Source organism: Bacillus rossius, chromosome 15 (assembly GCF_032445375.1).
Source record: "Bacillus rossius redtenbacheri isolate Brsri chromosome 15, Brsri_v3, whole genome shotgun sequence".
NCBI lineage: Eukaryota > Metazoa > Arthropoda > Insecta > Phasmatodea > Bacillidae > Bacillus > Bacillus rossius.
The window spans coordinates 4,399,660-4,411,782 of record NC_086342.1 but is presented as its reverse complement, the minus strand read 5'-3'; the positions used below and the strand labels follow the sequence as shown (position 1 = coordinate 4,411,782).

Below are 12,123 nucleotides of genomic sequence, written 5' to 3'. Positions count from 1 at the left end.
CTTTCCTAAATATTCTAATTATAGTTGGTTGCAATATATAATTTTTTTCTAAAAAAATATTTTCAGAGAACAAATTTGTAAAAACACAGTTAACATATCTGTATTCGGTATCGGACCTGATTTTGATTTTACACGAAGATCGAATTAAAAAGTGCTCACATTATGTACCACGATTGGACTAAATGCACCATGCGCAACATATGGGTTGTATCACAGAAATCATATTTTTAACATAACTACGAAACTAAAGATATTATTGGAGGAGACGAAATTGAAGACTTTTATTATTGGGCGGGACGTGTGTCCCCGTCCCCCCCCTTCCACCGTTTGCGACGCCCATGTTAGCGCCACGTAGTAATTATATAACAGGAAACGGAAACCATGTTTTGCATGACATATGACTTCTAGCAAAAAACAACTTGGGTGGCAGGTTCTAATCCTAAGTTTTAGGGTTATAATATCGTAAAGAATATTTCCCGAATTAGTTCGACGCCTGTACAAATAATTTGCTCAGCTTATGTGCAAAGGCCCGTCTTCAATTGCAATGTCCTAAATTGTGTAGGCGATGGTCCGAATACAGTGGTCACCTTTTCTATTTGTCCAAATCTGTGTCCTTTAGTAGCATAGAAGACGAACCATTGTGATTTTGCTGTTTCCGGTTTCCATTTCAAAAGATAACGGACGGTGTTGTGCAGCATGGTACGCACAGACACGGACGAAAATTACTATTATGTTATTATGTTATGTTAGAATTTATATTAAGATGTGACCAAATTTTTACTGTTTGTTAAGCCTTGAAAAATCATGAAAGACTGGTAACAACAGTTACGATTGTCTTAGTTGTACGTAACATGAAAGTTTGGTCACTACCTTATAAGGAAGTCTATAAACAGTTTGTCATTTTTAAACCAAACAATTTATACTTTAAATATTTATGTCAGTAATTCCTATTTTGAATTTAGTATTGCTGAAACGTGAAACTGTAAATAACATAGTGTACTGTAACATTTAATGTTTTCGTCAGATTAAGTTATTATTTATGTTTATTTAATTTGTATACTCTATGTTAGATATTTAATTTATTTAAAAACGGTAATTTATTTTAAATTCATTTCTATGAGAATGTTGTTCTATGGACTGAATAGACGTTTGAAATTGAACAATTAGTAAGACCCCTCTAAGGAGGTAATGACTTTGAAACGGTAAACGGTAAACGGTAAAATTGACGCCGTTATTATTTAATGTAAATTATTATTTCAGTATTTGTCTATTTAAAATCTATGAGAAATTTTGTGTTCTGTGCTATTGTTGCGCGCGGATTTCAGGAGTTTATTAGTAATTAAAGTAACAGTTTTTTGTTTTCGGCCAATCACGGCCCACCATTTGAAAATAAGTCTTAACATTGTTAACTGGCTTAATTTAAGAAGTTTTGAAAAATAATGTAATGGCCAGCTTAAGCTAGAACTGCTTCGTGACGTCGATGAATCTAAATCCTATGAAATAGCTGGAAAGTATTAGGCATCCTGGACTAAGGATGGTAATTATGTATTATTAGGGAGTATACGTACTTAAGTAGGATTTATCTACAAAGATAAAGACCCTAGGAGTGATAAATACGTGAGTAAAATAATAAGAATCTGTCACTACAATTCAATGCTAATCGTCACGTACCTCCCATAAAATCGTCACATCGCGGTCTAAATGAACTATAAACATTAAGATTCGAATTTAAATAAGATTGTCTACGAGAAACTGTATTTTTTTGATATAATTTATTTGATTTTTTTACACACATTTAACTTAACTCAGGTCTGATGAGCGAGAGAGACTGAGCTCTACCGACCTAATTGAACCTATCTAGCCGTGGTAATATTAATTAAGAACATAAATTTAACGAACTAAAACTGTGTAATATCGTCGAACCCGAACCAAAGACTTTTGCTTGGTAATGAAATGTGCGCATCGTCACTCCTGTCAGTTGGTAATTTTATGTGTAATACGATGCCAATAGACAGTTAGGAAGTTTGAGAATAATAAGTAAATATCCGCCGGTTGTACGGCCGTGACACTGAGGGTATCGTTCAATTATCCGGCGGTCGGGGTGCGGTGATGGCAATCCACGGATAAGCCAAGTCACTTTCCCGGCAATGTAGCGCGTTCGCACGCCTTTGTAGGAGGAGAGGTTTGCTCACCATTGTTGCGGCCTGAAAAAAAAAAAAAGGGTGGTGGGGGGGATCGCTGCAAACCTTTCTTATTTCGTTATTTCTTTCTTATTTCTGATTTAGTGTTATTTTTTCATCATAATAGTGATTCACCGAACGTAACGAACTATAAGAACGTAATCTGCATTTATTTGGAGTAAGCACACAGCCCACGCACAGTGCCTGTACAACGAAGTATAGGTTAGGTACTTTGAGGTTTAGGATTAGCCTACGCTAATCACTTATAATTGACAAATCAAACTATAAAATATTTATTCAAATATATTTTTGAATTACCGTGCAATATTATTTATTACTTTAGTGTCTCAAGATAATTTTTGTTTCAAATATCAAACTTAAAAAAAAAAAAAAAAAAATCGTAAGCGAGTTAAAATCACAGTACGGAAGCTTTGAGACATTTGTGAGGTTATAATTCCACCCGTCCGTCCATCGAAACTTAATAAGCTTAGCAAGGTTTTGTCGGAAGGACAATTTTATAAAAAATAAATTATAGGTATATTGCAACCAACTATAATTATAATATTTAGGAAAGAAAAATGCCTAAAAACCACCTTTTTGCACCTTCAAACCCCAAATTTTCTCGGCCCCCTCCTTTTCCCCCCCCAGGGGATGGATATTTCTCAACAAGTAAATCAATTGCAGTCCCCCCCCCCCCCCAAAAAAATATATCCTTGCGATGCCCATGGGCTGCTAGTCCCTAAACTCACTCGCAGCACTGTCCTGGCATGCGTAAACGAAAAGTGTCTTCTGTTGGCGTTCCATGTCCTACGCCTACTCCTATGCTGGCGTGGAGATCAGCGAAACTGTGTTTCTGCACGGGCACTATCTTTCCGCTGGGAAAGGCCTTAAGCGCACTTGTGTCAGGTAGTTTCAAATATGACAATTTAGGATAAACTGGCCATTTTAAAGGAACTGGTGTTGTATCAATGTTTAAATTGTGATTTAGAATTCATATGCAATTTCAATCTGAATTTGAATACCTAGGGGTAGAGCTGCAAGGAAATCTGGTGTGGGGGAGCAAGTGGAGAAGGTGTTTAAGAAGAGCAGACGGGCCCTGGGCACGCTGGGAGGAGTACTTATGGGAGGAAGCAGTGTTTTAAAGGAAAAGTCCTATTCAACAATGGCTTGCCCCATGCCGGAGTATTTAGGAGCAGTGTGTTATCCATATACTGCAGTACTTGAGAAGTAACTGGAGGGATTGCAGTGGGAAGCAGCTAGGCGGGTGAAGGAAAAGTGGAGGAGAATCGTTAGAAGCGAACAGGGAGACTATCTAAATAGCCCAACAACAGCTGATGCGAAGGAAATAGGGTGGCGGAGCCTAAAGTACAGAAGGCAGGAGAGGCTAATCTAGAATGTACTAAGTGCTGTGTAGGCAGACGATTTGAAATGGGGAAGCCTAGATGTAGGAGGGAAAACACTAGGCAAGTCTTTAAGGGGTAAAGAAAGGTGGAAAGGGGGAAACAAATATTTGGTTGTGAGAACGATGGGGGAATGGAATTTATCGGAAGAGGAGAGTGTGTTGGCTAGGGATGTACCTACCTCAGTTCAGGAGAAGAGTGGGAGGAAAGCAGTGGGAATGCTTGCCACCGGTTTTTTTTTTTGCACAATCGCCGTGGTAATAAATAATAAATAAATTTCACTACACTATGTAAAGATGAAAGCATTTTTTTCTGCAATTTTGTAAAGATCATAAAAATTGTTTTAAACAACCAGGATTGAGAATTCCACCCCCTTATGAAAATGCTCAAACTATGTGATGGTAGTTGTGAGTAACTCGGTGGTGTATTGAACATACTGTATAATGCATTCCACCCAATTTGCACACTTTTGAATTCTCACCAAGTGTTTTCTTTGAGTCAACCAAGTGTTAAAATGCGAACTTGCCTCAATATGGTATCAATAAGAGGTGTTGGACAGGTTATAGTCAAGTTGTCTGAAACAAACTACCTACTTTCGAAAGTCAATTCCAAAATGTTTGCATAACTGGAATATACCATTGTTGCTCTCTAAATTCAAAATAGTCCAAACTTCTCTGAATCAGTGAAATTTGACAGAGAATCTTTTAAAACTGTGCCAACTCAACCAATGGATTCCTACAGTTTATTTCCGTGGCTTTATGTCGCTGATTTCATCAGATAGGCGTAACTTCAAATTACACATTGAAAACGTGTTACATTGAAACCTCATTAATAAAATCCCTGTTAATACAAAACTCTCATTAGTACAAAGTGTTTTCGCAGTCCTTAGAAATTACATGGTAGTTTTAGTGCTAAGCAATTTATTTAGTACAAAAGTTTGTCTATTATGTGTAAATTAACACAAAGTTGTTTTTGTTCCAAGGGTAAACAGTTACATGTGGTAGGTAAAGGATAGTTAATCTAAATATCCTATGATGATGTAAAGAAACTGTGAAGTTTCAACTAAAATAATAGTAATGCCATTGCTTCGGTTCAGTGTAGGTTGGGTTGTAAAAGCTTAAAAATTATATATTTTTCCAAAAATATGCCACGGCTTTTTGTAGGTAGTCTATATACCTTTGCTTTATTCTTCTATTTTGAATCCTTTCAATAGTATTACAGTATAAAACATATATTTTTAAAACCACATGTGTAGCTATTCTAAAATATATTTTACATCTTAAAAAATTACATTTGGTGCTGTATAAAATTGTTAGTAGGTTTCATTTGGAAAATATTAATTATTTTTAAGTGTGTTATGCATGTAAGGAATGAGGAAAATATTTTAAACATTATTTTTATTTTTATTTAGTAATTATAAAAAAATTTGTAATATGACAAAGTGAGAAAATTATGGTCTCTTCCAGGGCCAAATTTACTGCCTGTGGGCCGCTAGGTTGAGTCTGTGGTGTGGGCCCTCTCTAAGGGGAAAAGGGGGGGGGGGGGGTATATTGAGTATCCCCTTCCAGTGAAACAGTGGGTGCCTCTTGCCTGGGTCTGGGTGGGTAGTTTATTTTAATTGACCTACAATCAATTTTATATTTTGAAAAAATTAGTTTATTTTTAAACTAGGCAATTTAACCAAACAGTATTTAGAGGTTAAGGAATTAAGTGACACCAAAACCAATGAAAATAATAGAAAATTATTTATGCAGAAGAGTTTAGTTCGGGGCAATTAATCCGCCCAAAACAACTGGGCACTATGTCGACGCGTATTTTAAGAATATAAGAAGATCCAAGTCGCAGTGTCGTGTGGTGCGGGCCCTCATTTGTGGTGCGGGCCCATAGGCTACAGCCTAGGTCAGTGGCGTAGCCAGGATTTGTGTACGGGGGGGTGTTAAGAAGCATGTGCACCCCCCGGGTATTAAAGCGGGGGACCAGGGGTCCTCCCCCCCCCCCGCCCGGGTAAAATTTGGATTTTAAGGTGTAAAATAGTGCCATTTTTAGCAGTTTTCGGTACATAAATTTAAATATTGTAATGGTAAAATTTTTATTAATTTTAATATGAAAATTTGTTTGAGTGATGAATAAGAAATTAATTAAAGATTTGGTGCTAGGGGGGGGGGGGGGGGGGCGGGGGGGGTTTGAACCCCTAAACCCCCCCCCCCCCCCCCCCGTCTAAACCCCTGGCCTAGGTAGCCTGCGCGTGAATACGGCCCTGGTCTCTCGAGGCTTGTACTAGTGAGGTTGGACTGTAGTTGGTTGAACGGTAGAGGTTGCGGACCGGAGTGTGAGAGCGAGCGCGCTTGTGTCTGTCCGTCCTCGCAGCTGGAGAACTCCGGGGACCCGCTGGAGTTCCGCAACCCGCACCACATGCCCTACTGGACGTGCGTGTACTTCCTCATCGTGACCATGTCGACGGTGGGGTACGGGGACATCTACTGCGACACCGTCCTGGGCAGGACCTTCCTGGTGTTCTTCCTGCTCGTCGGCCTGGTGAGTGCGCCCCCTCCCCCGCTGCCCCGCGGCCCTGGGCCCGGACCCCTCGTCGTCGCCCCCCGCCACGCAAGCGAGCTGCAACACTGCTTGTCACCATGGGCGTCGCAAGGATACATTTTTTTGGGGGGGGGTACTTCGATCGATTTTAGTTGTTTGAGGAATATCCATCCCCTGGAAAAAAAAGCGGGGGGTCCGGGGGTCCTCCCCCGGGAAAATTTGGTGTTTGAAGGTGCAAAAAGGTGGTTTTTAGGCATTTTTCTTTCCTAAATATTCTAATTATAGTTGGTTGCAATATATAATTTATTTTTTATGAAAAATATTTTCAGAGATCAAATTTGTAAAAACACAGTTAACATATGTGCTGGTGCTATATCCACACAAAATCATTAATTTGAACAACAGGAGAAACTACGAAAGTAAATATATTATTGGAGGGGACGAAATTGAAGACTTTTATTATTGGGGGGGAAGGGTCCCCCGTGTGTCTCCCCCCCCCCCCCCCCCCCCCGGTTGCGACGCCCATGCTTGTTACTTGTATGACATGCAAATATTCATAACTTTTTTTTGAAGTTATACTTCTAATGCGACTTCCAACAAGGTTGCGTTAAACGTTTTAACGCTACCATGGAGAATTATTTGCATGCAATTAAATAACTATTTTTTAAATGATGCCAAAGTATAACTTCTCACGCGCGAACCTAAGTACACGCACCCATTTTTTTTTTTTTAATCATTTGAGGTTCATCATCTGTCTTTAGGGTGAACATACAAACAAAAAAAATGTTTTTTGTTCAAACGATAAACAGCGAATAGTTTTTCAAAATTAACAATCTGATTTTTTTAAAGTCATACATTTTAGCAGGTTTGTAAGCTTGATCAAACTTATTTTTCAGATTAAAAAGAAGCTAAAATTTAAAAAAAAAAATTGTTTTGTTCTGAATCAACACAATATTTTGATATGGAATGCTGAAAGATCCTAAGCAAGAGAGAAAAAAAATTTATTCGTATGAATTTTTAAAGTTGAAAAGAGTTGGAAAAATTAAATTTCTGCCCTTGCAAATGTTCTAGTTTGCGTCACTTTTACAAGTGTTCATGGCTCAGGGAAAATGACATTTAAACCAGATCTAAGGTTTGCTGATCTTCATTACCTAGATTTAAGATTAACTCTGATATTTGTAAGAAACTGTTGGTGCAGTATTGCGGGAATGCTACCTTGCGTGGTGTGAGGTAACATTATTGCAGGAGATTTATATTTGCAAGTAACTTGCATGCTTGTATTTCATAGTAGTAATTTAAATTTAAAATTTAAATTATAATAAGAAAATAAAAGTTAAGTCATTTATTTGGTAGATCTGTTTGTGTTTTAGTTGTAATAAAGCTAGCAAGAAAAAAAAAATTTGTGTTCCTGTTGAATAAGTAGGTATATGAAAATTAGTAAAATAAATAGCAGGTGTTTTAATTACTTGATAGATAATCTGTTTGTAGGTACAGTAAAAGAACATTAAGTGAAACAGCAAAACAGTGAAACATTTTCTAGAGTTCTCGGTGTTTGTCGTGTGTGGCATAGGAAGGGACTTTTATAAAGAGACTGTGCTCTGGACTGCTATTAAGAAAACTTCTGATTGGTCATTTCCATATAAGATGCTGTATATGTTCTGTTATTAAACTCTGTTAATGTGCTCTCAAAATCTGGAATATTTCTTCATGTACATTTGTATTATTAAGTGTTTTGCATTGGGTAGGGTCTTTGTAAATTGAAAAATTTTAAGAAATTACATGTTTGTACACATATGGCATAGTTTATATTTAGATAACTGTTTGTAGACATGAGAAATTCACAATCTTATTTCATTTATTGCGAATTTACACCTCTAAATGATACTAGATAATATGTAAACTTATACTGTTTTTATATGAAAAAATTATAATAAATTTTAATAGGTTTATTAAGTAGGCAAAATTGTGGGATTTTCAAGTACAATTTAATACAAAATTTGTTGACTTATGGGGCATGCTTATACATATTAATATGTATTTTGAAATAATTAACTGAATGTACACCAAAAAAATTCCAGGTTTTATCTTAAAATTCAAGTATTGTGTTGGTATGTAGTTAATTTCTTCTATCTCTTAAAACTTTTGCTGGCTTTAGCTGGAATGCTGTCAGCGTTTAAACCTCAGAAGTATTGCAAATAAAATGCTCAGTTTGTTTGTGAAAGTCTTTATTGGTTAAATTTGTTGACTAATATTCCTGTGTTAGCTTGTCCTGTCTATTTTGCCTCTTGTTACTAACAGTTTTGCATATTTTTTTTTTTACTTAGGACATAATGCTTCTAAATGTTGTGTGTGCTTAACTCTATTGTACGAGCATATTACTTACTAGTTTTTTCAGGTGACGTTCTGTTTCTTGACAACCTTTGCTTAGCTTTGCTCTTTTAACCATCAGAGATTTCGTCAGTGCGTGCAGTTCAGCAGCATGTGTTAGCAGTAGCTTCAGTGGAGCGGTACGTAAGCTATTAGGCTTATTATTTTGTCGCTGGCATATTGGTGGCTGCCTTAAACCCAGATTCATACTAAAGAAGAATTAAGAAATTCCATTCCTATGAAGCTGCTCTCCTTTACAATGTGTGTTTCTCTCTTCCAGATCTGTCGCCGCTAATCTTTTCTGGTTTGGCAAAGTTGTTCCTGTGTGTGCATCTGTGTCGTGCTGCTAACAAGGTCTTTGTTTCCTAACTTTCTCAAACTGCAATAATCTGTGTGTATTTGCTTACCTTGCGTTACAGTATCTCATAGTGTTAACAGCATTTCTTACAGTCTTTGTATAGCTAATGTGTAAAGCTGCTTATGCAACACTAATTATTGTGTACAAGTTAGTGGCTCCAAATAACATGTATGTAACTGGTGTTGATTAAATGATTTTTTTTTTTTGCACAGGCATCTATGTTAAACATTTTACTCCAGTGCATTGAAATTCTGAATGTGATAAAATGTGTTGTTACGGTATGAATATGACAGAAATTAATTTTTACCTCAAATTCTTTATTTTAATTTATTTAAAATTATTTTCTTCATAGTGTAATAGTAAACTTTGAAGTACAACGTAATTTTTTTAAAGGAAACTTGAAGTAAAATTACTGCTAAAAGAAATTCATAAAAAAAATTTCTTGATTTATTTTTACTATTTTAAAAGTCTCTAATAAAATCCTCCAACCTGTTGCAAATATGTTTTACTTCATTCTAAAAATAAAGTGTATGAACAAAAATATCTTATTTTTCTGAGAAACATAACTGTATCTGCTAGAAGTGAAACTATAACTAATTTTCGCAGAGTACTGAAATTTTATCAAGAGTTTTCATGGTAGGTACACTAAATGTTATTCCTGTACACCAAAAGTGGCAGACCTTTAAAGGTTGAAGGCCAATTATAGAAGTTTTAAAGGCTGGCGGACCAATTTATAGCTTGAATGTCATTTGTTACTCAGTATCTCTTTTTTTTTTTTATTTATTTATTTATTTATTTTTTATTTTTTTTACCAGTTTGGTCTGTAATAGAATGTGAGCAGAAGCAACAGACCAATTTATTAGTAAAATCACCGATCTCATGTGTGTGACAGTTTAAAGTATAATTTACAAATTAAAATTCTACATACCTGCCTTGATTTCAGATTAATGAGCGGTCAAGAAATGACTACCTGTTAGTCTGGTGGCTCACTACCCAAGCTGTAGTCTTTGAGTCGGAGAAAAGTAATTTTTTTTAATTAATCTCTCTCACTTAACAGTCCAGAGTATGCTTTGTTCATTACTGAATAACTTTGACTAGAGCTTAGTGTAAATTCTACTCTGCCTTGAGTTCAGATTTAATTAAGTGAAAGGTGTTAATAGGTCATGGATGTAACGAACCTTACGTACTGGTCAAGAAAGCTCAAAAATGTCTCGAAACAAACGTTAACGGTTTTGGAAGACTTGTAACTTAAATTTCCAGCAGACTGTAGCTATTTGGCTTTTGATTTTTTTTTTGACACTTTAATTTCTGTTTATAGTCGTATGTTGCACATAAATAGCGGGAGACTATCCACATGTATCATGTGTAAATTACCTCTCAAAGGTTTTTAGCATTCCAACTTTAACAAAAGCACGTTCTTACAAATAGCAGATTTATTTCATGTTATGTTTAATTATGCTTATTATAAATAAAAATTATCCTTGGATATAAAAAAAGTTGTAATTGTTATTAGATGTTATGAGTAGTCCTGGAATTGGTTCACCAGTTATTTGTAGACACCCTTATGTTAGCAGCACCATTAACTTATAACTTGTCCATTTTGCCATTTGTTGTTTTCCATTGGTGTGTATTTATAGCTTGCATAATTTTTTTTCTTCAATTTGCATGTGTGTGTGTGAAGTTTGTATTTTTAGTTGAGCAGGACATCTTGTTTTGCTTGAACTACCGGTAGTCATTTTCAATCTTTTTTTTTTCCTGGTTCATAAAATAGAGAAATGAATATATAGAAGGAAAAGTGATCAATTTAGTTAAGAGGGTAATTAAATACACACATTGCACTAAGCATTATTGGTTTTAGATTTTGAGTAAAAAAGTTTGATAGTGTCAGTCTGTTGACACTTGCAAAGAAACTTTGAAAATACTAAAAAATTTTTTTTTTTATAAATTGCAGAAACATTTAGTACGCGAAATAGGTGCATTGAAAGATAATGAGTATGTAATCAAATGGATTTTGAAAATTAAATTGGTATCTTGACCAGATATTTGCAACAAAAGTAAAAACCTTGAATGTCTTAAAAAAAAAATTCAATTTAAGGGATGGACACAGATTAAGAATTTTTAACTTTTTCTCCCTGATCTCACAATTTTTTTGATTTCTGTTTTCACTTCAGTGCTATGGAAATATGACAGACATTTTAGTTGGAGGTTCAGCTTTTCAGTGTTAAGGTGATTTTGAATGTTGCTGATAAGATACAACATTTAAAACCTCTTCCTACCAGTTTTCTCTGAGCATATCACTTCTCTGGAACACAGCTCGAGTCTGTAACATGCAATTTCAGCGAATTTTTCCAGTGAAGTTAGCACAACTTCGTAGAAACAAACTGTTCACACATTCCCCACATCCATACATGGAATCGTATTCCTCACATCAATACAGTGGATGGTAGGATCAAAATGTTGTCATTTCCCCGTTCTTAATACGTGGCACATGTGCATTTTACCTCACATGTTAAATCAAAGTTTGCAGTCACCGAATACAAATACCCTCAGTTGAAACATACTAGTAAAGTGTTCGGTAAGCAAAGAATTAAGCTTCTGCTTTGTAGCATGTACCACTGTGGTTTGTGGGTGGCTACGTCTGCCAGTCGGAGTATTTGATTCTCCAATAGCCTTTCTGCTTTCTTTTCTCTTAGCTAAATGCTTGGCAACTCATCGTACGCTTCTATTGGTCAGGAGCCTCTGCCTCTATTTGCATTGCTTCTGTCCAGTCATTCGCTTTTTGCTCCAAGCACTTTCAAGAAAATGAGTAAAATGATCTTTTCACCATTTTGTATTTATTGATTTATTGAAATGGCTTTGCAATAAAATGTACTTAATGACAGTTTAAAATCTACATTGATATAACGTTAGTATTTTATTTGATGTTTCTTTTGGGTGGCCATTTGTACTTTCTCCTTCACGGTTGAGACAGTTAATGATTTTTTTTTCTTACAGTCTGTTTCAAATACAGTTTGTTGGTGGTAGTAATAAATGAACTTGTAATAGAAACTCTGAAAGCACACATGTTTTTTTAAATTATCCCGAAAATTTAAAAGAACAGTTGAAAATAATAACCATAGCAGAAATAGTGGAATGATTGGAAAAGGTGGGCGGTGTTCTAGGTCAGTGGTGGCTGGCTAGCTGGCAGCCCGCGGGCCAGATAGACGGCCCACTTAGATAATCTTTGCACTAATAAACATTAAGTATGTAGTGTATTAGCCATTTTTGTTGGCCAAAGTATCCT

General features: G+C 35.8%; 1 protein-coding gene across 21 annotated transcripts in view; it reads left to right on the top strand.

Moving 5' to 3' along the window:
* The window catches only part of LOC134539349 (calcium-activated potassium channel slowpoke), a 223,340-nt gene that overhangs the window by 83,941 nt on the left and 127,276 nt on the right, over positions 1-12,123 (top strand). For all 21 annotated transcript variants that reach the window (XM_063381318.1, XM_063381306.1, XM_063381309.1 and 18 more), the window contains exon 6: positions 5,948-6,115. In XM_063381318.1, the coding sequence (XP_063237388.1) occupies positions 5,948-6,115 (168 nt within the window). The remainder of the gene's footprint in view (positions 1-5,947; positions 6,116-12,123) is intronic.